General features: G+C 39.3%; 1 protein-coding gene across 9 annotated transcripts in view; it reads right to left on the bottom strand.

Moving 5' to 3' along the window:
* The window catches only part of DMD (dystrophin), a 1,009,769-nt gene that overhangs the window by 912,992 nt on the left and 69,894 nt on the right, over window positions 1–26,883 (bottom strand). For 4 of the 9 annotated variants that reach the window (XM_081858839.1, XM_081858837.1, XM_081858835.1 and 1 more), the window contains exon 1: window positions 17,481–17,584. The exons of 2 other annotated variants lie outside the window; for them this stretch is intronic. In XM_081858839.1, coding sequence (XP_081714965.1) covers window positions 17,481–17,577 — 97 coding nt within the window. In that variant the 5' untranslated portion in view covers window positions 17,578–17,584. Of the gene's footprint in view, window positions 1–17,480; window positions 17,590–26,883 lie in introns of those variants that run through there. 3 more of the 9 variants (XM_081858836.1, XM_081858830.1, XM_081858840.1) reach the window with 1 other exon arrangement.

Raw genomic sequence — 26,883 nt, 5'->3', positions numbered from 1 at the left:
TCTGATTCTATGATCTACTCTGAGTAAAACCTATTTGAATACCACACATTAGGATGCTTCTTTACTGTAGATGAAGTGGGTACAGCAGGGTGGTGAGCTTGATTTGTACAAATTATTTTGTATCCTTCCTTGATAACACCAAGAAAGATTTCAGACAAACAAACAGCAAGTGGAAATTCCCTGCTTAATTGTTTGATTAGCATGACAGTTTCTTAGGCAAGTCCGTATGTAAAGTGTATGTGAAGTCTCAAATAGAGCTGCAAAGAGGTACTCAAAACCTTGTATGAAAACTTTATTAATTTTACTTGGATGGAATATTCTGTCAGCCCTAACATTATTACAGTCCCTTCACTGATAATTAGTAGTTTAATGATTTATGATGCCTTGTCTGATACGACAGAGTCATAACTTGCTTTATACCATCAAAGGCTGTATACATTCACTGTATTTACAATTCCATTTGATTAGATCTAAGCTTATTTCATAAAAAAATTATATAACCACAAGTTTTAGATAAGGGGCCCTGGCTGAATGGTGACAGGTAACAATTTAAAGAAATCCTTTACTCTCTCCTAGAGATTGCAGTTTTCAGAACAAAGGGCATGAATTCAGCAATTTTGGTTTGAAAGCAATCATCAATCTTCCACAATTTCATAAAGATCCTGTCTAATGACTATATTAAATTGCTTCAAAGTTTATGAGACACCACCCAATAACATCAGAAATGATGACCCATTCTTTTTTTTTGTTTTCTAAGTGAAAATGTTACTTCATTTTTTTGTCTTACAAGAAGATGCACATTATGGGACAATAAGTGAACTTGCACAATAACTAATCATTATTAAACAATTTTATTTGCAGAATATCACATTAATATTCATAACAATGAATTCTATGTAAAAACCGAGCCTATTTAGCTACACAGTATATATTTTATAGGCTCATGTACCTGATGAATGCTCATTAGTTGCTGAACATTGAACTGGAGTAAAATGCTCCAGGGCTCTGTCCTTGGCCCTGTATTACTCAACATTTTTATGTAAATTGGACGAGGAAGTAGAAGGGGTGCTTATCAAATTTGCCAAAGGCACTTACTAGAAGAGGTAGCCACCATCATTAAAGAAAGAAATTACCTGGACAGGCTAGAACGCCTGACCAAAACCAACAGGATGAAATTCAAAAAAGATAAATGTAAAGCACTGCATTTAGATTAATAAACAAATAATCAAAAACACACATATATGACAGGAGAGCCCTGACTTGGCAGCAGTACATGGGGAATGTATACAGGCATCGCAGGATGAACATGAGCTAGGTGGGCAATGCTGCTGCTAAAAAAGGCATGCAGAAATCATGGAAAGCAATTATTCTGTTCTATTCTGCTGCATCTAGAGTACAGTGGGAGGAATTCAACATAATAATATGCAGATTGCTCCATCAGCACAAGAATTTCTGCTTACCTGCGGAACACAGAGTCATAGAATCTTAGAGTTGAAAGGAACCCAAGGGTCATCTAGTCCAACCCCCAGCAAAGCAGGAATCTCAGCTAAAGCATCCATGACACATGGCCATCCAACCTCTGTTTGGAAACCTCCAAGGAAGGAGAGTCCACCACCTCTTGTAGGAGTCTGTTCCACTGCCAAACAGCTCTGTCAGAAAGGTTTTTTTCCGAATGTTTAGGTAGAATCTCCTTTCTTGCAACTTGAAGCCATTGGTTTGAGTCCTACCCTCCAGAGCAGAAGAAAACAAGCATGCTCCCTGCTCCATGTGACACCCCTTAAGATAATTGAAGTTGGCTATCACATCTCCTTCTCCGTCTCCTCTTTTCCAGGCTAAACATAACCAGCTCCTTCAAGCGCTCCTCATAAGGCCTAGTTTGCCCTCATCTGCATACATTCTAGCTTGTCAACATCCTTCTAATATTGTGGTCCCCAGAATTGGACACAGTATTCCAAGTGGTACTATTACTTCCCTTGATTGGACACTATACTTCTGTTGATGCAGTATATTGTTAGGACACATCTTATTTTTGTGATAATCCACCCTGGGACCTTAGTGTGAAGGGTGGGTAATAAAACCACCACCACACCACCTCTCCCCCCTGCCTGCTATTCTTTGGAATCTCCTAACAACCACCACACCCAAGCCAGTTTGAGGTGTGTGGAGGCAATGGGGAAAGTCCCATTGCACTAGCGGAACTCATTAGTTGAACCCAGTCCTATGCCTAGTTTGGGGAGAAATGAATTTTACATGTCAAGAAGAGGGCAACCAGAATTATGAAAGGATCTCAAAACCAGTCCCTATGAGGAGCATCTGAAAAAGCCTTCAGGACACAGGTTTAAAGAGAGACATGATGGCGGTCTTCAAATATCTGAAGGGCTATCATGAGGAAGATAAAGCAGACCTGTTCCCTGTTATAACAGAGGGCAGGACTAGAACCAGTGCTGGGAAATTGCAAGGAAGCGCGCACACACACACACACACACACACACACACGTTTTAACTTCTTTTAGTTTTGGGTTGTTTTTTTTAGATTTCAGATTATTTTGTACCCCTCCCTCCTTATGCTGGTCTACGACCATAATAAAGTGGTATTGTTGTTGTTGTTGCAAGGAAGCAGATTTTGGCTGAACATGCTGTTTGACTGTGGAACAGACTGCCTTGGGTGGTGCTGGACTCTCCTTTCACTGGATATATTTTTGCACCCCCTACCAATACTCCCTCTTTTACACAACTGTTTAAAGGTGCAAGAGAGCGCAGGCCTCTTCTGCATCTGGCCATCCTCACAAGATACTTTCCTTCCTTCCTCATATCTATACCTTCACATACTACATTTTTGTGCAGCTGACTTGGAGGTGCATTCCACTTAAAAGGGCAACACACAGAAAAAGAAATTAATTAGCTTGCCCTTCCTAAACCCTAGGGTTTCCTGGTGTGTGACGGATGAGTAGGGATTAGTCCAGCATCAATGCTCAAAGTATCCTTTAATTAAATAATTTTCTTTTAAGAAACGGAGACTAAAAAAATGGTAGGAGAGAACTTTCTCCATGGCCCTGACCTCTTAGTAACCCACATCCCAACAGCAATCAGCACTGTGGCTAATTGTATTTATTCAGATAATACATCTCGAACAGCATCTGGAACTAGGTTGTGTCTAGGGCAGGCTTTGAAGCCGTTAATAACTACATGGTTTTGAGGTTCTGTGTGAAAAGCTGGTTAGAATATATCTTCAGTATTTCAAGTCTATTCCCAGGGGTAGGCTAATATGCTTGTCCTCAGGTGACTTCTGTAAATACCTGAAGCTTTCATATTCTCTATCAGCATTCATACCAGTCCTGTTATTTCAGCTGCTGTTCAATCAGCTGCTTCACTCTCAATAAAGATCTGCATGCAGCCTCCCCTGGGCCCCATGGACAAGCCACTGCCAGCTGCTGATTCAACCAAATAAGATAAGCTTTATAGTAAGGATTAGTGAATGTAACTGAAGAAGGCAGCAAAACCACTTTGGTTGATCAGTAGAGCCATGGAGCTCTTTTGACCAGCAGCTGAGGCTGAAAACAGATACTTGCCAACTGCAAAGTATCCCTACAATAACACTGTCCCAAGTCACCCTCAATCCTACCATGAAGAGAAGAATAGCAAACTATCAGATACTGTGAAAAGTCTCCAGGCTTCTAATTTCTACTAGTATTCAAAAAGTAAAAAGTAAATTTATATGCCCCCCTAGCCCAAATTTTAAGCCTTCTTCCAGGCTTTGCACACAATAATATTAAATCTCAAGAACCTTATAATGTTCTTCTTATTTTAGGGTCCCTACAAAGAACAGGAAGATCGTTTTAGTGGCGAAAGACATGGTAACTTAAGTTCTCTTGATGCATTCATTTCTGTCCACCACTTCAGGACCTCATCCTCTCTCACCTTCGTGAGTGAGGCTATTGCTCCTCCAGCCGCATCTAAACCCAACCCCTCAGCACACAAGCAACTGAAAGAAAAAACTAACTGCAGGGGCAGAGTCTCAACGAGAATACAATTAAGTCACCTTGAGCATTTGCTGGCAGAATGACAATGTGCTAAACTTAAAAGAAAACCCTTCAAGCCATGAGCATCATTAGCACAAACTTGGCCAATTAAACTAAAAAATATTCTTTTTTCTATCTTTCTTCCTCCACCACAATGAGCAAAACTGAAGCAAGAGAAGATACCCTTCAAACATACACAAATATAAATATATTTAAAAATGAAGCCCCTAGGTCAGATTTTTTCCTCCCAAATATAGAAGATCCCATAAAAGTAATATAAAAGATGTGATATCCAGCATAAGCAAAATATAGAAAATATGCCAGCCTATGCTATTAGAGGGCTGCAACAGGGCAAAACTACATTGGTGAGCTGATTTGTAAGATGTCTAGCCTTTATGTAAAAAAATCAAATCATGAGTTCCTGTTGGGTAACAAGATAACAGCTCACAAAAGAAATAAAATACCACAGATTTGCAACAAGTCAGAACCAAGTTATCCACAATGATGTGAACAGTTACAAAAACGAGCAGACAATAGAGAAGTTGGGTTATATGTTATCTTGCCCAATGCAAACTCTCCCAAAGCTGATGAATGATTTAAAAGGGGAAAGAAATCCTAGCCTGAACCACTAACATCCACCAGCTATTCTCTAGTTTAATAATATCTGACAGAGAAGTCAATCTGATACATAGAGTTCAAAGCAGCAGCAATCTGCCTGCCCAGTGCCTTTTTGCACCGCTTCGAATCTAATCTTGAGCAACTTCAGAATAGGTGACAGCAGCATGCAAAGGAAGGCTGGCGTGTTACCTAAACATATGCCTGTCATTTCAGCCTCTCTTCGACAAGTACAGTCAGTTGGCTTCCTTTACATCTTTGGAAAATATATCTTATCGCAGGGTAGCTTAGAACAGGTAAGCAGGAGCCTTTCTCAGATACTGCCAATGGAGTGAAATGCAGCAGCACAAATGAAGGCAAGGAGAAAGCAAGTCTTATGGATATTGTGAGATTGAAATTAGCATGGATCATACAAAATTACGCAGGAAAACATGGGACAGATAGAGAAAAGGGGGGGGGAGGAGCAGAGGCCGAGCTAGCTGCTCTGGCACCTTGTGCACCCAGGTGCAGGGCGAGCGTCCCAGGGGGATGCCGCCCGCAGTGAGTGTCCCAGTGGGGTGGCGCAGAAATGTCACCCCCCCTCAGGGATGACACCTGGGGCAGACCGCACCCACCGCACCTCCCTTTCTCTGCCAGTGGGGGGGGGGGCAGAGAACAAAACCAAGGACAACAAATTACATTTCTACATAGAAACCTTTTTTTAAGGCTTCATTAAAGCATGGAAATTTGCTCATTTTGTAATGTACTTGCTGCTACTGTAGCTGTTTAATATACATGCTGGTAGAGACAAGCTATATCACTAATTCATTTTATGGGGCAGTTCACATATTTTGCATGGGGGAGAGGGAAGTCACATGAAGAAATGCCAGTGTAAAATGATCTGCGTATGGAAAAACCAAAGCCATTGCTGGGATGATATCAGTACCTTTTGTGATCACACAAATAAAGGGAATAGTTGCATGTTAACTCCATGCAGCATCCAGATCTCACTGAAATGGATGAAAGATGCACAGAATGAGAAAACAAAACAAAAAACACAAAGTGTAAAGTGAAGCAGTCACTTTACATATGTGAACTGGCTCACTTTTTATTTACATTCAAATCTAGCCACATCTGTTTTAAAAGACAGATACTAATAACAGTTATAAATGACTACCAACATATTGCTGGTAATAATGCCTTCATATTTTATAACATATGGCTTTCTAAGCAAAAAGAGCTTGCTATAAAAGCACTTTGTTTTCCTGCCAGATATTATCAATGGCATTTGAGGATACGGGAGGTAGAGTGTTGGATGGATCCCATAAATGTATGGGAAAGTGGTTGGTTTTATTTTATGAAGGACAGAGAGGTGAAAGTATATGCAACCTTAGATTAATAAGCAAAGGGAGGAAATTTGGTTGGATACAGGGTTGCTCTTGTGAGTGGAAGCCCTCTTTCCATTTGTGGAAGGAACCAGGATCCAGTAGAGACTACCTGCTGAAGGTGGGGAAGCTATTTTTGCACACATACACCAGTGCCACCCCTCACACTGTTCTGGAGGTCTGCCAACCTGCTGGAGCATATTTTTACAACAATACAAACACAACACATAGGCTAATAGTTTGTAGAGAATATATAACAGAATAATGATATCATTCAAATTATAGGAATAAGCCAATCAAAGTCCATATGTACAATATAACAGAGTGGTAGCAAGGACCATGAAGCCGTGTGTTCAAAACAGATGTCTAAGGACAGTTTCACAATAGTCTTTCAACAGTTTCAACAGAAGACGTCTCAAAAGCCTCAAAAGGACAGTGTCTCTGGAATGATACTACTGTTTTGTAATAGTCTTCATCAGCCAATATTTTCCAACAGAATATGTAAGTAAGATTCATGCTAAGGATCAGTGCTCTCTAGATAGGAATTGGCAAAAATCACATCCCTGACCCCTCAAGCAGAAACTTGCTGATCACAAGTTTGGATCCACCCCTCTCTATAGTTTTGTTTTCATTGTGCCTAACACTAGTGACTACTGATGACAGCATAAAGCAAAAGAGTGAAATATCACTATAAATATAGAAAATAACATTTTAAAGACCGTTTCTCTGTTTACATAACATGCACCTGTGCCAACCCCTTTTGATCATTTCCCCTGCGATATAAAACTCTCCAAACTGTTTTCAGCCAGTTACGCTTCTTGCCTCTCTTTGTAGCTTTCATAATTCAGGAATAGGTCTTTTAAGATAAGCTGAGCAAAACTAAACCCTGCATTCCAGGAAGAAGCTTATTATTGATTCAAGTAATATTAATAGCATTACATTTCTCTTCAGGGTGATTTGTTATTCTGTTCCACGTGCATCCCAACATTTTCAAACCATAGGCGCTTTTATTGAATTGTACGTGATAATGTTCAGGTCTTTTTCCTGAGTGGCTACAGTTAATTTAGAATCCAGTAAAAGGAGCAAAGCTCTCCAAGTTTACCAGGCTCCAGGGGGCCCAAGTTAAGGTTAAATCAAATCGCAAGGAGCTGAGCATTTAAAAATGGTTATTTTGAAGCAGAGGAAATCCTTGAATAATTCAAGATGTGGAACAGTCTATTATTTGGGTTTGTGCAATTTATTTTGCTAGCACTAAAAACTTGCTTCTTCAGAAAGTGTTAAGTAGCAATTGAATTATTTCGGTGCTAAGGGGGTTGCTCCTGCTGTTTATATACATTATGAAGTCTACAGTGCAGTTCCTGTAAGTATGGAGATGCATCTCAGTTTTTGTGAGAAGTGATTAAGAACAAACTTCATGGTTCTCACCTCTGTGACCAGTGGGAAGTACTGGGTCATCCATCAACCTTTCTACCTTGGCCTTAAGACACCTGAGCTATATATTTTAGGACTCACTCTGTTCTCTTGGCTGTAAGTTGTTTTGACTTTTTCAATATTTTAAAATCATTGTAACCTACCCATGGTGGTGAAGGGTGGGTAAGAAATTTAATGAATCAACAGCAACTTGGAAGGTAGGGCTATGTGCCTGAATGTGCTCAGGCAGGGCACTCAGACAGCAACATTTCAGATACTCAAGCCCCATAGTCTCTTCTCTGAATGTCTGAACATGTCTACTACCTCTTTGCCCACAGCTCCCACACAGTCACAGCACTCCTGATTCCCAGTCTCTATCCGACCTTCATATGGCTAAGACAGGGGTCCCCAAACTAAGGCCCGCGGGCTGGATAAGGCCCGAGGGACTCATTTATCCGGCCCCTGGAGACCCCCACCGCCTGCTGCCGCCGCCCGCTCTTACTGGTGCTGTGCTGCTGCCCACTTTCAGGTCGGAGGAGCACCGGAATTAGCTTGTGCACATGCGAAAGCGTTATTTGCGCATGCACAAGCATTATTTTCGTTGCACATCCGGGTCGAAGGAGGCCCGTGCACATGGGCACAAGCTATTTCCGGTGCTCCTCCGACCCAGAAGTGTGCCGGAAATAGCATGTTCCCATGCATATGGGCACGTGCTCCCCCGCCCTCCGGCCTGCCATGCGATCGGCACTGCAGACACTGGCCCGAGGCGCAGTAAGTTTGCTGACCCCTGGGCTAAGACAATCTTACTCTTTTTTTACCAGTTTTTTCCCCAGTTATTTTTAAATGACCTGTCATTTTTCGTAAGTTTCTCAAAGTGGTTAATGAACAGGCATTTATTGTAGGTGGACAGATCTCCAGGAAAGCTTTGAATAACAGGATATTGTGGCCCATAAGAATACATTTTGGAGAGAGAGCATCTGCCAGTAGGAGCCTGATTCTGCTATGACCGGAGCAACACATAGTTTAGGACAATATTGCAAAAGGATACTGTTCTATTGACATGTTATTCCAGGAACTGGCAAACCATTCAAGGAATTTATTGATAATGGCTTTGTAATAACTTTGGAACCACCGTGTTCTGGTGCTCAAAACACCACCACACTTAAAAGGAGAACGCAAGATACAGCAGGTTCTCTCATACCAGTTAATCATAAGTAAAGTTAGTAGAAGAGGCTTCCTGTACCTCAGAGTGCTGTGAAGATTGAACCTGTATAACAAGTTGTCCCTGATCAAATTTTATACAGAATCCTTTTTTCACCTTTGCATCACTCTACAGGTCACTATCCATTAAAAGTAAAGAAAAAACATGTTTCCATCTCAGATCCTCTTTTACTGATGACTGCAGTACTATACACATCCAAAGTGAGAACTGTATTAGTTTTGTGGCCACAGGGCTCTAGTTTCAAAAGCCAGGTATTATTTTCTTACCCTTCATTGGAGTTGCTCTGAGGGATATACTGGTAAATGTGCTCCTAGGCAGCCTCAGGCCCATACTTATGCTCAGGCCCATATACTTTGCACCATTCCCTCAGTCTCCCTCATCTGCTATATATATAAGCACAAATAACAAATTATGTTCTGGAAGACCTCAGTACTAGGTGTTAACTTCTTATAAGATCTCTCTGGTTTGTGAAAAGCTTGTTGCTTTACCATCTCCTTCTGCAGGGGGCATCATTTGCATATTTTTTTTCAGTAAACTACAGTATTATACAGAAGAATCCAACATCTCTTTTATATATATGATTTCCTCATCTTTCCCTTCCTCTCCCAGGATGCTGCGATGCAAGGTTTAATCAGTGACATCCCACACTAGTTACTCTCCAAGGTTAACAATGTTTATTTTAATATCAAACTTCAGACCTGTACTGTTAAATTGATGCAAATAGGATTACAAGGATCTGACTTTTTGAAAGCTTCAATCTTCATTTTCTTAGCTCCAAGCTGAATGCATCCACCATGGGAAAGTCAAGCTGAGACTCATTTGAAATGTGCGCGCACACACACACACAGAAAAAAGATGTCTTTCTTTGTGAGTGCGTAAGAGATAAAAAATACTTATATTTTTACCTAAAGAAAGATGTCCCTTTGATTTACTGCAGATACCTGACTTTTACCTTTATTGTTTACTAGCTAGGTGTTGCCTCACCCGCCCCCAACCCCTTCAATGAATAATTACAAGACAAATATAGAACCTATAATACCTTCACATCTTTTGCCCTTAGAAGTATAGAATGTGAGAAATTTCACTGCTGGAAACTCAGTAGCACTTCAGAAGTATAGTGTGAGTTTGTGCAATATAGCAACAATGAAAGTATTCCAACAAGCAGAAACAAGTGACAACCTGAAAAACAATGGTTGATATAACCCCACAAAATGGCTCTGGCCAATAGGAATGCCTACATCAAAACGATTATGCTTCAGTGACCACCTTTATGTACACATTAGGTATTCTGCAGTAAAAGCAGAGCTGCTGCCTTACTTTATATTGTCATGACAAAGGCAGATTTAGGGCAGTGGATTTAGGGCAGTGTTACCGTTTTTGCCACACTGGATGCCGAGCCTAGGAGGTGCTGCAGGTGATTGCAACTATGATGTAGTGAATTGAGCAGAAAGGCAGGGGGGCACTGAATTTTGGCCTCGCACAGGGTGCTGCTGAAATTTGAAAGACCAAAGTCCGTCCATGACCATGTTATACCCAATATGGTGCTGTTGCGTTAACTGCCCTAACCTGACATGCTGTAAAACATAGCTGGACACTGTAGAATGATATATTTTTGTATCAACATGCAATTGTGTACTACAGAGAGACCTCATCTGCTTCTGTTTTTCCTGTTTAGGAATTTGGTAAATATTAAATTAGGAGCTGACATATTGAGAACTACAAATGTAATTTGAGAAATCTATAGCCATCTTAAGGCACTTGATTTTCATGTGAAAGAAGCACACAAACCGGGGTGAGAATGCAGCGTTCTGCCCTCTGCCACCACACCCATCACTCTCTGTGAGTGGCGTGGGATGGGCAGTGGAGGGCAGAGTTTGGCATGCTCATTCCCTGCTCTGCCTGTCTGCATATTGCTTCTACATGTGACTAGAATGCCTATAAGAGACTAATTGGACAAAATGGGCAATGCATTGCTCTCTAGATTATACAATTGACTATAAAAACCTTTTAGAATCAAATATTACATTTATTGTTACTTATAGTTTATCATGAATTAAAGATCTTAGCAGAGAACTCCTTAATGAAGGAAAATGAAAAATAGAAATTTGCATGCTACCATGTGTTTGCTTAGTACAAAAATAAGAATTAGTATGAGATTCTTACAAGGTATTCTTTGATTCCATGAAGAATCAAACAGTTATTATGCCTGGCCACATCACATACATGCATATATCAGGGTTTGGGGGGACAGATAGAGGTAATTTGGCAGATTACTTTGATACACATACATATAATCTATTTCTAATGTCCTATGAAATCAGAGAATTAAAATGCATTTCACTAGTACATTCAGAAATGTATAGAATGTTGGAAAGGTGTCGTATGAAAAAAATATTTGCTATTCAGATGCTATTTAAATAACCCATTAGATTTATGTGTTTTTAAACTTCATATTTCTAATCTATCTATGAGATTTTGATATATTATATATATTATTGGCATATATCTCTCTGTGTGAATAAGATAAAAAAGAAAGATAAATAACTCACAGCAGCTAAATGTCATGTTGAAAAATATAAAAAAAAATGTCACTCATCTCATGAAAGAACACACGTCTCTAGTGGACATTAAGAATTCATTCCTGCAGCGGGTGTGGAGTAACTGAATTCCTTCAGCTGTATGGGGGAAGGCTCTGTTATGTTTCCATAAATATCTTTTGACTCATTCTCTCCCAGACATCATTCAAGCATGATAGGATGTCTCAAATCTAAATTGGGTGGGTGGCAGAATTAAACACACTCTATTTATCCTCAAATACCTATTCTTCAGTCAGCTATAGAATTGAAATACCCCCCCCCCATTTCCTAAAGTTTCCTTTTAAAAAAATTAATGAGGTTCAGGAAACTAGGGCAGAAACCTAAAAGGATATATTTCAGAATATATCTTAAATCAGAAGTAGGCCACAGGTGCCAAGACACTGCCCTGAAAATTTGTACACTCTCTAAATCAGCTTATGGGCTGAACAGATACAGGAGGTGAGTCTCATGTTGCCTATAACTCTTCTAACTGAAAACCCCATTAGAAAACTCATGGGACTTTAAAACTTCTGAATGTAGGTGGGGAGGTGGTTCCATCAACTCATGGAAAAGTGATTCTTTTCACACAGCTGGAGGTGCTTCTAAAGAGTATCTTAATACAGCTGATAATGGCAAGTACAGATGCTCAAAAGCTTGAAATAACTATATCAGATGTCCGAGGTTTGAAGATTATTACCCTAAAAGTAACTTTGGAACTGACTTGCACTTGTTTGCTTATACAGTACTGCCCAACAATAGTAACAGGATTTTAATATCCTAGTAATTCAGACATCAAGAACAGTGTTTGCAACACTTTGAGGGTAAAGAAAAGCCAGATGTTATATAAAATATTAATGACTGAAGTCTCAATAATGTGAATCAGGATACTTTCACTTCTGTGGCAGTACATTTTGATTTCAAGGCTCAAGTCGTTTTTGGTCATCCTCTTTTGGATTCCCAGTACTATTCGTTTGAGTCTTTCAGAATCTGGTCAGTTTATTCTCTCAGCATTTTTACTGGATGTTAGTCTTTCTCTCTCTCTCCCTCATTCAAAAGGCTTTCACAAACTCTGTTTCGTCCATAATTGCCTCTCTCAAATGATTTTCCCTCCTCAATGATTTCTCATTAAGACAGAGGGACTCAAATGAGCTAATTAAAATAGGTTTTATTGTAAAAAAAAAAAAAGGGAGAAAATTCTTCACACGAGCTAGCATGCATCTCAGTAAATGTTAACTGACAAATATAATTGTGCTCCTTCAGGGAGTAAGCAGTATACTTTTCAAAGTAGCCCATCATTTCTAACCAGCTTGTCATGTTTTCACACATACTTTGGCTGGTAGTCCTGTCAAACAAAACCCAGATTTCTTCTATGCAACAGGAGCAGCAAAGAAAGAGTAGACAAGAAGAGCCCACCACTGCATCTAAATCTGGTTCCATACAATCATTAGGACACATTAACTCCTGCCAGGTGTTAATGTAGGGTAGTGGTTCTCAAACTGTGGAATACCCTCCTACGAGCCTCTTTTAATATATTAACTGCTAACGTATCATGAAAAATGACATATGATTTCTCTGTTTTTCCCTTTTCTCTCCAAAAACCAATTTCCCCACTTCTAAATCAGAAACAGGGACGCAGGTGGCGCTGTGGGTTAAACCACAGAGCCTAGGACTGGCCGATCAGAAGGTCGGCCGTTCGAATCCCTGTGACGGGGTGAGCTCCCGTTGCTCGGTCCCTGCTCCTGCCAACCTAGCAGTTCGAAAGCACATCAAAGTGCAAGTAGATAAATAGGTACCACTCCGGCAGGAAGGCAAATGGTGTTTCCATGCACTGCTCTGGTTCTCCAGAAGCGGCTTAGTCATGCTGGCCACATGACCCGGAAGCTGTACACCAGCTCCCTTGGCTGATAAAGTGAGATGAGCGCCGCAACCCCAGAGTCGACCACGACTGGACCTAATGGTCAGGGGTCCCTTTACCTTTACCTTTTAAAACAGAAACAGGACAAAAAACAACTAGGTTCAGTGCTGCTTGCAGTTATAGCTTTTGTGTTCACAGTTTTGCTTCCTGTCTCCTAAGGTTTCTTTTCTAATTCCTCTACCTGTGCTTGACCACTTCCATTTGTCCCTCTACTCTTAATCACTGACACATGTTAAAAAGTACATTTAAGAACATCAGTCACTCACAAACTCGTGCTCCAGCATCCCTTCTGCTAAAGGGTAAGAGGGAGAGTCAGTTTTAGGGGAAGCACCATAGTTCAGTGGTAGAACTCATGCTTAGCATGCTAAAGGTCTCCGGTTCAATCCCTGGCATCTCCAGGTAGTAGTAGTAATAATTTATTTTTTTATACCCCGCCCATCTGGCTGGGTTTCCCCAGCCGCTCTGGGCGGCTTCCAGCAAAATATTAAAATACAATAATTCATCAAATATTGAAAGCTTCCCTAAACAGGGCTGCCTTCAAATGTCTGGTAGGGTTGGAAAGGGTTGGAAACATCCAGTTTGAAACTATGAGCAGCCATTGCAGGTTAAGTGTTGAAAATAAAAAGCTAAATGGACCAATGGTCTAACTTCGTTTAAGGCAACTCCTTATGCCCCAATACAGCCCCAACATTCTTGATCTTCAGAGACAGTTTAAGCTCAAGAAATGCATTTTCCAGAGTTCCCTAACCAAACCTTAAGAGGTGGGTGGGATGAGAGATACAAGATGGTCTTCCATCATTACCAGCTTCTTCAAAGTAAATCCATTGCTGAGAGAAAGGATAACCGTGCCCAAAGAAGGGCTAAGAGAGTTTCAGTTCTGGGTCTGGGACTGAATTTCCTTAGCAAAGTTAAGAATTCTGTAAAAAAATGAAAATAAAATAAAATCTGCTCTTTGTATTCAGCAGCCTTCCTCAACTTGGTGTCCTGAGACATTTCAAACTCCCACTGTGGCAAGCCTGCAGATATCTGTCAATTGTATACATTGATCATATAATGTTGCCAGTTAGTGCAAACAAGTGATACAGTAAGAAGAGATCTTTGAAGGCTTCTTTTTCATGTTGACCATGAGGAAGGCCTTAACAACCACAGGCTGAAACTTGCTGAGCTATTGTTTTAAAAAACAAAATCCTCATTTTGTCAGCATCTTGCAATATCATTTCCTTTGTTTAGGATTCATTTTGGATGCTTACCAGCTTTTGCATTTTTTAAATATATATTACCTTGCCGCTTAAATCAGATAAGCCTAGATATTCAATAATTCTGCAGAGTTGTAGCACTATAAAAATAGGGACATAATAAAATTATCAGTATAGGCACTACCATTCTACAAATAATACGGAATAATAAATAGTATCTAATCGTTATAATTGGACTTTATTTGTTCAGCTACCTTGTCTTTGCAGTTTTCATGCACCCTATTACTTTCCCTCCTGTCACAGAGGCTTAGCTGTGTTTGTACTTCTTCCTTGCTCTGCTCTTCCTCCTTCTGTCGGAATTCTACAGCTCTTTTTGCTGGGACTCTACAGGTTGGTTAATAAAGAGCAGTATGACTTAGATAGTACTGGCCAGTTGTGTGTTAATGAATCCAGAGACAATACAAGCCCAATTCAAAGGCAACATAAAACCCAACCTATTTTCAACTACCTGGATGTTATTTTTCTCAAGGTTTGGAGCCAGGGTAGTACTAGACTACCAACCAGGCCTCTTGATTTATCAACGCTCTCCAAATGTTGTGAAACACAGGGAGACTATATATGATCATCTGTCTCTCCCTTTCCATTCCTATTAAAGCTAAATCTCTTGCATACTTCTTTGGGAGTAAATCCCATTGGCACTCATTTTCACATAAATGTGCACAGGATCAGCTAAACGATCCATTACCATTTCACTGCCAAAAGTACTGGAAAAACCAAATGGATGTTAACTTTGCATGCAGTTCTGGCCTACTTTTCCTTGTGCATTATAAAATGCCAGTAATCATTCCCCCCCAAAAAAAATTCATTCATTTAATCAAAGTTTTTCATTTCAACAAAATATTTCAGAGAAAGTCCAAAATATTTATGTAATCCAATATTTTGAAAATAGGGAGGGATACATTATTGTTCCTTGAAACAACAGAGGATGCAAATGAGATAAATTGTATACTAGAATAAAAAGCTGCTTACTTTATGCCTTTATTTCAATTTGCTTGCTCTAATCCCTCTACCTGTGCCCATGTTTGCAGCATTACCTCGCATGGCACTCATTAAGCAGGACAGTGTCTGGACTAGCTGAAGTCTATTTCCTTCAAACTCCAGCAACTTTAGCATTTCCTGACTTGAAGGTTTGACTTCAAGCTTGACAGGGTTTTTGAAAAATTATTACCATTATTTTTATAGAAATCAGCTTGCACATTAGGCAGCTTAACCCAAGCCTTTGATGCTGTATTTTGTATATAATCAACTGCTAGCTCCACCTAGTGTTGTCTTAATGCAGTCCAAAGTTCACACACTTCTTGACAAAATGTAAGCAAACTATAAAATCACTATTTTCAATTAGATGGCGACAGCCTTCTATTATCTTTACAAAAGCAAAATCAGAAGCATGCACTTTAGCAACTTGAAAGAAAATGCTATGAATTTGGAAAATAGGTGCAAGAAAAGAGAATATACACCTGCTGCATCCTTAGAGATATTCAAGCCTGCCTAGAGAGCATTTGAATTTTATTAGGATATTATTAGTTCAATCGCTGAACAAGTTTGTATACTGAAAATTAACAAACTTTATATTTTTTCTGTGCACTTTAAACTTTTTCAAATTCAAGGAAATAAGCTGAAATGCTCAAAATGGCTAATACCAAGTTTGTTGTAATAATTTGTACCTGGCAAATACCAAGTTACTAATTTTTGCCTGGTTTTAGAATAACACCACTTTAATATCAAGCTGCTCCCTTTATCTATACAAAAGTATATTCAGATGCCACTTAAAACATCAATCATGTTTGCAGCCAATCACTAAACTTGACGTTAGCATGAACATACAGATATGATAAGATATTTGAATGAAAGTACTGAGGTGTTAGCTGATGAGATATCAGATTGCAAATGTCTAACAAACTCACATATACATTTTATCTAACTTAGGTATTCATATTATTACAGAGTTTATTTCAGCCCACTTTTTAATAAGCTTACTTTTTAATGTGAGCAAACATTATTTCCACAAAGCAGGAAACTGGCAATTAATTAATCATTCTTTCCCAATAAGGTATAAACAGCAAGACTCAACCTTGTACAGGTGATCAGGATGAATCATGCATGTTGCTATAATATTGCTCACTAGGAATGAGGGAAGAGGGGTGAAGGGAAATGATACATGGAGCTGAGAGACTGTTTTTTCACATAAACTCAAAACTTTCTAACAAAGTCACCTGAAACTTTGGCTTATTGCTCACCTATACTAACAAAACAACAATCCAGCAGCTGAATAATGAACATTACAGACTGGAAGATAATTATTTGGAATATCCTCTATGTTAAAAAACAACAATGAAAAACACCCATATATTCCATTTCAAATGATTTCACATTTGCCGTCATTTCTCATTAGCAGTTTTCAAAATTATATCTGAAACAAGCTGATACAGAGAAATTAAGAACAGTAATCATGCAAGAAATGATAGACCCAGCTGGGCAGACATCAAGTTGGCAAAACGTGAATACAGTTCAGTAGCTGAAACAGATGCTAGAGTTGTTGAAAGACCCTGCAGGAGATATACATGAATTTCCTCTTTATAATAATAATACACAAGTGAGCACACAGCAAGAACTAAAAAGGGGAGGATGAAACCCTGTTGGCAAAGCAAACTACAAAAACAGAATCTGCAATACTATTTGCTATTTCAGAATGTTCAATATATGCAGCTTCATTTCCTCAAGCTCTATGTATATGCCAGCATTTCGAAGTCAAAGACCATGCAACTAAACCATATGAAACGTTTGAGGTTTCTGGGTTGTTTCTTTCCCCTTACCTGGGCTTCCCCAGACTTCAAAAACACTTTGTTCTCTAACCTTACCCTTTCATAACAATATCTTTCAGGCAAGTGGCTCCCCGAGGTGAGAAGCAAGCACAAAAGACGTAATGCAAGCAGAAATGCAATTCAAAAATCCATTTTGCAGAAGCAACACTGTTTTCAGAGAGTTTCAAGACCTGAGCAACAAATCCTCTGCCATTATCAACAGAGGCTCATTCTAACATATGCTTTGTCATGGTCAGTTTCTAATGACATTCACAACAATGCAAAGGCTTTGATCATCCTACCTTCCATGCCAGCTGCTTTTCTCGTCACTCCATCATGCCAATAAGTTGGCTGCGGTAACAAATCAAGATAGTGCAAAACAGCATCTTTCCCCTGCATCTGTCATCTTCCTGAAAGCATTCTATTGCTGCCGACTGCTGGGAACTAGAAAGTCTATTTGAATTCCAATAGCTCCCCTTTCGCATGATTCAAGTTAGGTTAGGTGGGCATGCCTAACATGATTCTCTCCATCATTTATTATGCAGCTGCTACACTGCTGGTGTGGTAACCACTCTGACTTTATCTGATACGTCAGCCTGGCAAACCTATACCTTAGTGCAAACACACAATGAGACACAGCAGCATCCTGCATTTAATGAGCCTTCTTTCTGCCTCAGAGAGCAGTGCATCTGCAAATCTCTTCCAAATCCTGGCATTCGTGTTCTCTCTTTCACTGATTATTAAAGCTTGCAGCTTTTCTTAAACCAGAATGATTTTCCGGGGAGGAAGGAATGGCATTTCTCCCCCTTCTCCCCCCTCCCCCACAGCTGTCTTCTGTTATTTGTACTTTAGTTAAATACTTACTAATTCCTATCAAGTCACACCATCACTTCATTCAAACTTTCCTTGGGAAAGAGTCCTGAAATACTGTATCGGGGCACATTATTCATGTCCTTACTCATACTTCATTATCAACACGATATCCAAAGCAAAATTGCATTCATATCTGTGAATCCTAATGAATAGCTCTCTAATGAGACAAGAGCACTCAATTCAAACCTAATAGATTTTCTATACCTTCAGGTGATTGCTTGCCCCTAACTGTTATTTATGCACTTGAAAAGGGAAGTAGTTTTTGTGGTTCTGTTAGTAGCATCTTATCTCTCAAATGATACCAGACACAGCTAAAATATCTGGTGAGTGACAGGTTAGTGAGGCTAATTTCAAACAACGCCTCCCTTCAACTACACCATCAGTAAGTACTGCCTAAAGAATATTAATAGTCACATGAATTTTTAAAGAAACAGCTAGTTTCCTTTGTTAATAGCTGACATGAAGAATATGGGTAGACAAACACACAACTTTTTTTTTAATCTTGTAGAAAGTGCAGTAGATATCTAGAAGGTACATAATGTTGAAGTAAATACATCACTTTCCCCCTTATACCCAAGATTCCCTGCTACAAATCTGATTGGTAGAATGAATAAGTCCAATCAGACTGGTGGAAGAATACCAAAGCACACACCCCTAACTCACAATGCAAGTTCACATAACAAATACTGAACTTCAACGGGTTTTCACACAACTGTCCACATGGCGCAAATTGTGCGTGACAACCATGTTCCAGCACTGTTCTTAACCCACATTGACCCGCAAAATGTTCCCATTTACAAAGGCATAGATGTAGGTTAGAATTTGATGCACCTTTAAGTACATAAGACCTTGCTAGATCAGACCAAAAACCCATATAATTTAGCATACAAGTGGCCAACCAGATATGTATGGCAAGCCCACAAGCGGGACATGAGTACAGTAGCACTATACAGCTTTCAAGTCTTAGTGAACTTAATGGGGGTTACTTCTGAGGAAACATGTATAGGATTGCAAGTCCATTTTAAATAGCCCAAAGCAGCCATATTATCACAACTCAGTGTCTATACCGGCTGTTTAAAGCCAATTATGTCGTCTTCTTGTTTGGTGATCACTCGTAGCCAAGTAAGATTGTCTTCCATAAACACGGTTTTAACAATGAGTCCGTAAGTGACTGTGGAGGCCAATTCTGGATTTACACGTCCTTCCACAGTGGGGACATTGGTTTCCTGGCAGGAGTTGATCACGGTGTGGATTTGCCAAGTGTGCCTTCCTCTTAGTACGTCCTGAGTTCAAGAGTCTTCAAAGCCCATGACACCTTTGGTAAAGGCTGTTCTCCAATTGGAGCACTTGCAGGCAAGTGTTTCCCAATTGTTGGTGTTTATACTACATTTTAAAAAATTTGCCTTGAGACAATCTTTAAACCTCTTTTGTTGACCACCAGCATTACACTTTCCATTTTTAAGTTTATAATAGAGTAGTTAAATTATGTAAACCAAATTAATCCTTGCTTATTTTTCAAGCCTACGGCTTCAGGAAAGGTTTGAGATTAGAACAGTTTCTTGGAAGACAAATCTATTGCAGCTTGAAGTCTAAAAAAGCTTTGATGAAAACTAAATAAATAATAATAGAAATTAAATATTACATATGTAGAAGTGGCTGGGAAACCCAATTCCTTTTCATAAAATTTTCTGATTCCCTTACTCAGTCCTCTACATGAGTTCTTTTGCCATCACAATTCAGGTTTTCATTAAGAGTCCCTCCACTCAGCCACACAGTTGTTCACCATTCAGCAAACAATGCACCAGTGTCAAACCACCACAGAACCTGCTTCACTACAGGCTGGTTTGGCCTGTATATCTTTACTTGTCAGAGATCAGGGATACTACACCCAAATGAGTCATGATATCTAGTGAAGCAGAGGGGTGCTTTGTAGGAGTGCTTAATATTCTCAGACAACTTTGTTCCAGTGAGGAGAATTAGTCCCATGTGAATTTTACAAGGGAAAGCATGAAGCATGGTAATCTGGAGGTGAAAATGCCCCCCCTTCCATTCATTCCACTTCCCCACGTAAGATTAGCACAACTCTGCAGCCTAAAATCTGTATCTTGGCAATCAGCTGCTTTCTGGGTGAGCAATGATGTCATTTTCCTCTTAAAAATCAAATTAGCAGAGACAATAAGATTGGCTTAATGGAACAAGATGGAAAATTTATTAGATGCTATAGATATGGCACCATGGAATAACATGTCCTTTTAGAGATTTTATGTAAATAAGTTAGAATTAGACTTACTGCATCTGCTCCTCAGTCTGTAGCTGCACATATCAACAAGCTAATTTTGTATTCAAGGCAACATAGGTTGCCCTATCATATAGTTGCAAAGTGTGTAGCTATAAAGTGGCTATCTAAAAAAAAACTGCTGTCAGCTCCTTTTTTGTTGTCGGTTCAAGTCATTTCTGAACTGAAAAGAGACAATAAAAGGAGGACTGACTTTGAAGGCCCCATAAATTGAGAATACATAAAAAATATTTTCTTGGTATCTGCATTTCAATTGTTAAAACATCCAGACAGTAACAAAGAATTGATGTTATTTCATAAAGGTTGTAACTTATAACTCACAGGCACTAGTGACTTGGGAATTCTTTGACTGTGGTGGGGAGCTATATTTACTGTAGCCCATTCAACAGATGAGTAATTTAATAAATAAAATAGCATTGGGGGGGCTGATGGTTTGTTTTTGCTTTTGTTTTATGATGTATTTTGTGCACTCATTTTGTATTTTTATGTTGTGAACCACCCTATGATCTTCAGATGAAGGGCGGTATACAAATTTAATACAATAAATAATGATAAAACAATAAAATGAATGAATGAATGAATAAACAAACAAACAATCAATGAAACAATAAATATGTTAGTTTTAATTTTCTGGAGAGAAGTGATATAAAGTACAGGAAGCATATGGGTAACCAGGAATAGGAAGGAAAGTGGGGCTGTGAGCACCTGCGCCACCAAAAGAAGAATTACTAATTCATTTCCTATTTATTACACAGAGATCTTTATTAAGATTATGAATGAACTTATTTTCTGCACTATATTAAATTATGCTTAGGGTTTTTTTTTCTATAAGTGAAGCTCACGGTAGAGTTTTTAAAAACATTGTTCATATGGTGCATTCTAAACTATGATATAACAATAAAAATTTACCAAGAGCTCTCCCCTTCTGTCCCTTATATGAAAGTTGCATGAAGCTACCGGATCAACACATAGTTAAACACTGGAGGCAGAAATGGCCACCAACTGAGATGGCTTTAAAAGAGCATTACACAAATTCATGGAGGGTTATTGATGACTGCCAACCATGATGATTCTCTTCTGCCACCACAGTTGAAGGCAATAATGCTTCTGAATACCAGTTGCTGGCAACCACAAGAGGGAAGAGAGCTCCTATGCTTGAATTCTGCTTGCAGGTTTCCCATTTGGCATCTGGTTGGCCACTGTGAGAACAGGATGCCAGATGGGCCATTGGCCTGACCCAGCAGGCTACTCCTATGTTCTGAACTGTTTTCTTGCAACTCTTGTGAGTGGCAATGGTTTCCCAGGCTCTTGGGCATGGACTCTTCTCCAAATTTTCTTTCTGGGTGTGTTTGTATTTTAACTGCTGTTCCTAGAGATTGACCCTCAAACTTTATGCATATTCATCTAAGATTCTTCAAAGTCTGTGCTCCACCAGTGAACTACTGCACCTCCCGAAAGGTGAGCTTCTTTTTCCTCTGGAGCATGTGCTCATCTGGCTATTGAAACCAGGACATCTAAAGCTAGAATTTTCTTGCTCTAGACTTTTAGACAGTTGTTGGGAAACGCACCATTGTAATAGCCACACACAGGCAGTGTATAATTTATTTATAGCTGATGCTTCATTCGGCATGCTGATTATAAATAAAATTTGATTTATTTAGTCTTCTATCCTTGCATGGAAAAACTTTTCTTGATCATAAATAATGGTTATAAATAAAATAGAAGTGAAATTAGATTACCGTTGAACATTAAAACAAATTTGGCTAGTATGGGCTAATGAAATTCAGATGATAAATTTATTGAGAGCATTTTTTAAAAGCCAAACTTGAAATTACTCTCAAAATTCTTAAAATTGGTGAAAAATTCTAAAATTAATTTGGAAAAAACCAGGTTGATTCTTTAGAGAAGTAGTTCTAAAATAGCCTAGCTTAGACGCAACAAACATTATTATGAGTTCAATCCTTAGATTTGCTTGTTTCTTTCTTCCCTCTTTTAGACACAAGAGGAAAAGATTGAAAGCTTCACAGTTTCCTATTACATTCAAGAAACTGTGGTTTAGTCTAAATGTGATTAGTTAAGACAAAACATGCTCAAACCAACCACATGTTAAGCAGCCACAGTTAGAATAAATCACAGCATCCTATGTTTGGAGATACAGTAATGGAAACTGATTTATTTAATAGAGATCAGAGACATCACCTTGCCAACAAAGGTCCGTATAGTAAAGCTATGGTTTTTCCAGTAGTGATGTATGGAAGTGAGAGCTGGACCATAAAGAAGGCTGATCGCCAAAGAATTGATGCTTTTGAATCATGGTGCTGGATGAGACTCTTGAGAGTCCCACGACTGCAAGAAGATCAAACCTCTCCATTCTTAAGGAAATCAGACCTGAATGCTCACTGGAAGGACAGATCGTGAAGCTGAGGCTCCAATACTTTGGCCACCTCATGAGAAGAGAAGACTCCCTGGAAAAGACCCTGATGTTGGAAAAGATGGAGGGCACAAGGAAAGGGGACAACAGAGGACAAGATGGTTGGACAGTGTTCTTGAAGCTACCAGCATGAGTTTGGCCAAACTGTGGGAGGCAGTGGAAGACAGAAGTGCCTGGCGTGCTCTGGTCAATGGGATCACGAAGAGTCGGACATGACTAAATGACTAAACAACAAAACACTTTCCATCTCTTCTGGAATTCTTTATTACTAGCTGCTGTCTTCTGGTTCTTCCTCTTCTAGATGTTCTTCAGGCCTGGGTCTTCTTCTCTGTCTCAGCCTTGTGCTTTTGAACACTATGCTTTCTGTTGCCTATCTCTTCCTGTTTTCTTTAACTTTCTGTCTTCCGTCCTCAGGCCCTTCTCTCCATGACCCCAGCTCCAAAAGGCTCTTAAAATAACTTCTTCTAGTTTTCTAGTCTTTACTGACCACTGCTTCTGGCCACCTTGCAGTTCCCCCTTCTACTGATCTTTATTCAAGGATCAATAGGGGTTTTAAAAGCGATTCTCAGAACACCAATCAGATTAAACCTTTCTAATGCCCCTGATAAGTATAAATACCAGGGACATTCACTTTCAGTACTACTAGCTGCCAAAGGTGTTTCCTTCCTTAGCAACCGTAACCACGGCTTCTGCTAGCATTCAGGCCTTCATACAATATAACCTTCGCAGAGTTCTGAGGTCTAATCAAATAGTTTCACCTCATGTTTCATTTACCATAGGACAAAACTTAACTCATTCCTAGGTCTAACCCATATACCTTTATCTTCAGTACTGATAAATAATACATTGTCTCCTTACACTGCTATGAAAACATAGCAGACATTATTCAGAGAGAATTCTGCAGTCACCTTTTTCTAGGAGTGTGTGTGTGTAGGGGGGGGGAACTATCTCAGAAATTTTATCAGAAAATGATCGATAAATTTTCAGTTTGTTATGGGACACTCTCTCTCTCTCTCTCTCTCTCTGTGTGTGTGTGTGTGTATGATTTTATATATTACCTTTATTTCCAAAGGAGTTCAGGGCAGTGTGAAAATGATAAAACAATAAAACAACTTAAAAACATTTCCAATACAAATACAGATTGGGAAAGGATTGCTGGAAGAGGAAGATATTCAATAGGTGCTGAAAAGACAGCAGTCCATCTAATATTCAAGGGGAGGGAATTCCAAAGGGTAGTTACCACCACACCTATATCAGAATGTACCACTTCACACTGCTAAATAGTACAAAAGAAGAGCTAAACATATAACTTTTTCTAACATTTAAGGGCATTTGATAAAGCAGATACTCAGCAAAAATACTTTTGAAGATCTTTTCTTTTAACTTAGACAGTACTCTAACCCAGTGTTTCCCAACCTTGGGCCTCCAGCTGTTTTTGAACTACAACTCCCATCATCCCTGACTAGCAAGACCAGTGGCAAGGGATGATGGGAATTGTAGTCCAAAAACAGCTGGAGGCCCAAGGTTGGGAAACACTGCTCTAACCAATGGAGCTGATAATGTGGACTGCCTTTCCTCACTTGAGATAACACTGGCCAAGAGAGTCAGAATTTAAATGGTTTTTGTACCTATAATCCAATCAATTCTTATTCATTCAGTCACTCACTCAGTGATCTCACTACTGAAAGCAGTACATATGGTAATATTTTGTAGAAGGCACAGCAGCAAGATACAATTCCATCTGCAGGAGGAAATCCCATTAACCAAATTCCTATAAATCCTATCTATTGAGGATGAATATTATGTTCTTTTTCAATCAACTAAGACCACATTACATGCCACTGTTTGTTTGGTTTTATTTTTTAATCCACACACATGCATATTTGTTCTTTGTTTCTTGTCTCCATAGAATCAAAGCCTCACAATAAACATGAATCCCCTCTATTTTAATGGTAGTACACTCATAAAATATTTCTAGGATACTTTTTGTGTGTGGGGGGGGGGTTGTTATGTACCAAAACAGTTTGGCACCTCTAGTGTCGATGATAATTATGTAAAGTTTATGTCAGTTACATGTGACTTGAGTTATCAGGGGCTATATTCCCAGTTCATGGCACACAATCATTTAATTGCTATTTATTATTGACTTGAAAGACCTCAAGGTGCTGTACATGATTATCTCCACTTTATCCTTACAAAAAGCCCTTTTCTGTGATGAATGTTGGGCTGAGGCATCTAGTGAACTTCATGGCAGAGTGGAGATTTGAACCTTGATTTCCCCAGCATCCCACTCCAAGCACTGCACCAGACTGACCAGTCATTCATGTGGATCCAGTAGCTCAGTAATTTAGGGACCCAAGTGTGCACCCCCATTATACAGGATGGAGCTATCCTGGACACTGTAGTCAATAAAGAAGCTTTTACATGTGCAGGAGCTCCATACGTGCAAAGAGGATCACACCAAACTCTGCACTGGAAAATAAATATATTGGATCTATAAATATATTGGTGCCTACTAGTATCATGCCAGGCATTGATATCACACTGAGTCAGAGTGAAAAAAAACATGTCTGCATCCTACAGCATCTGTTTATTCTTGGCAGCCTTCAGTTTGAGTACAGACCAGACCCTTGTCCATTTACACAAAATGATCTGCTGGCACACTAAGAGAGCATGTGACTGAAATCAGATACAGAGAGTCTGAAAGCCTTGATTCCACATTTAGACTTTACTTTCAGCTGACATTTTGCTAGCTGACAATGTGAGAAAAAGCTGATATTCAAGAGATTTTTAAAACACCCATTTCTCTTTTCTCTTCCAGTGCTGAAAAGGCTTTTGAGAACCAAGATTGTTGAGCTCAGTTAATTTTTGCAGCATATGATATAAAATGAAATAAACCATCCTTCAAAAAACTGAGTGGGTTCTTGAGTGTTTACATGACAGAGTAGATTAGGAAAGAAGTCTCCAAGTCACTTTGACCTCTGATTTGCTTCACATTTCACCGTGACCACTTTCACCACACATTTCTTTTGCACATTCAAGGGGTGATTCAGATGTTGGCATTCAAAGTTGGCTAACACTGGCAAGATCAGGTTTCTTTTGTTTCTCTTCCATCTGTAGATAAAGCCCTCTTGCAAACAGCAACACACTGCTCTTTTCAGAGGCTGGCTGCCTCTGCTTCTCCTCCCCCTGCCACCCACCACCCTGCCTTTTGACAGCCCTGGATTACTCCAGGTAGACTGACCCAACCAGGAACAATTTGAGGCTGTCTCAACCTGATTTCAACAAGCCTCAGATCTGCCTGATTCAGTTCAGTATTCAGCCAAATCCAGTTCACAGCTGTTCTCAGTTTGTTTTTATTATTATGGATCTTGTACATTTCTGCATTTTGATCCTCTAAATTAACTGGTTAGTGGTGGTGTCAGATTGAATGGAGGAAAAGAACCACACCCAGTAAATTTTCTGTCAAGCTGCACTCACTGGGGTAGATGACAAGCAGTGAAATAACAAAGAACATGGTGAATGAAAAAAATGGTGTGAGGCACCCTATGCATCAGTCTCACACAGAAAAAATTGGATCACTGCATTCAATAAGTTTACTGTGATAGCCAAAGGCCATGACAATTACATTATAATATGCTTAAGTACAAACACAATAATAACATGAACAAATATCAATAATGTAAAAGGGGGGGGGGAATCAGAAGTACCATCAGCTAACTCAACTTCTGATGTAACCTCAGAATCTCCAAAACAATACAGCAATATTATCTAACTCTTGGCTCTGAATGACTTATTTGCAAGATAGCACCCTCATCTGGATACAGTTTAAGCATTTAGTGTGGAATTTCCATGCTTCATTCGCTCAATTTTTAAACAGCATCCACGTGATGCCCTGGTGCCATGACATTGCCCTTTATTTTTCCTGTCAGTCTTACATCTTTCCCTAGCACATAGGCAGACCAGCTTTCTACAAAATAGCAGCACTAAAATAGTAATGAAAAAACAAACAGGGTTATTTTTAGGGAGGGAATCATTTTAAACATTAAAAGGTGTTATAGCACTATAAACACAGTTTCATTCACTTCTTTTTTAAAAAAAGAAT

Source organism: Podarcis erhardii (genome assembly GCF_964252035.2).
Source record: "Podarcis erhardii genome assembly, chromosome: 4".
NCBI classification, from domain to species: Eukaryota; Metazoa; Chordata; class Lepidosauria; order Squamata; family Lacertidae; genus Podarcis; species Podarcis erhardii.
Note: the sequence above shows the minus strand (reverse complement) of the source record. Positions and strands in the feature narration are given on the sequence as shown.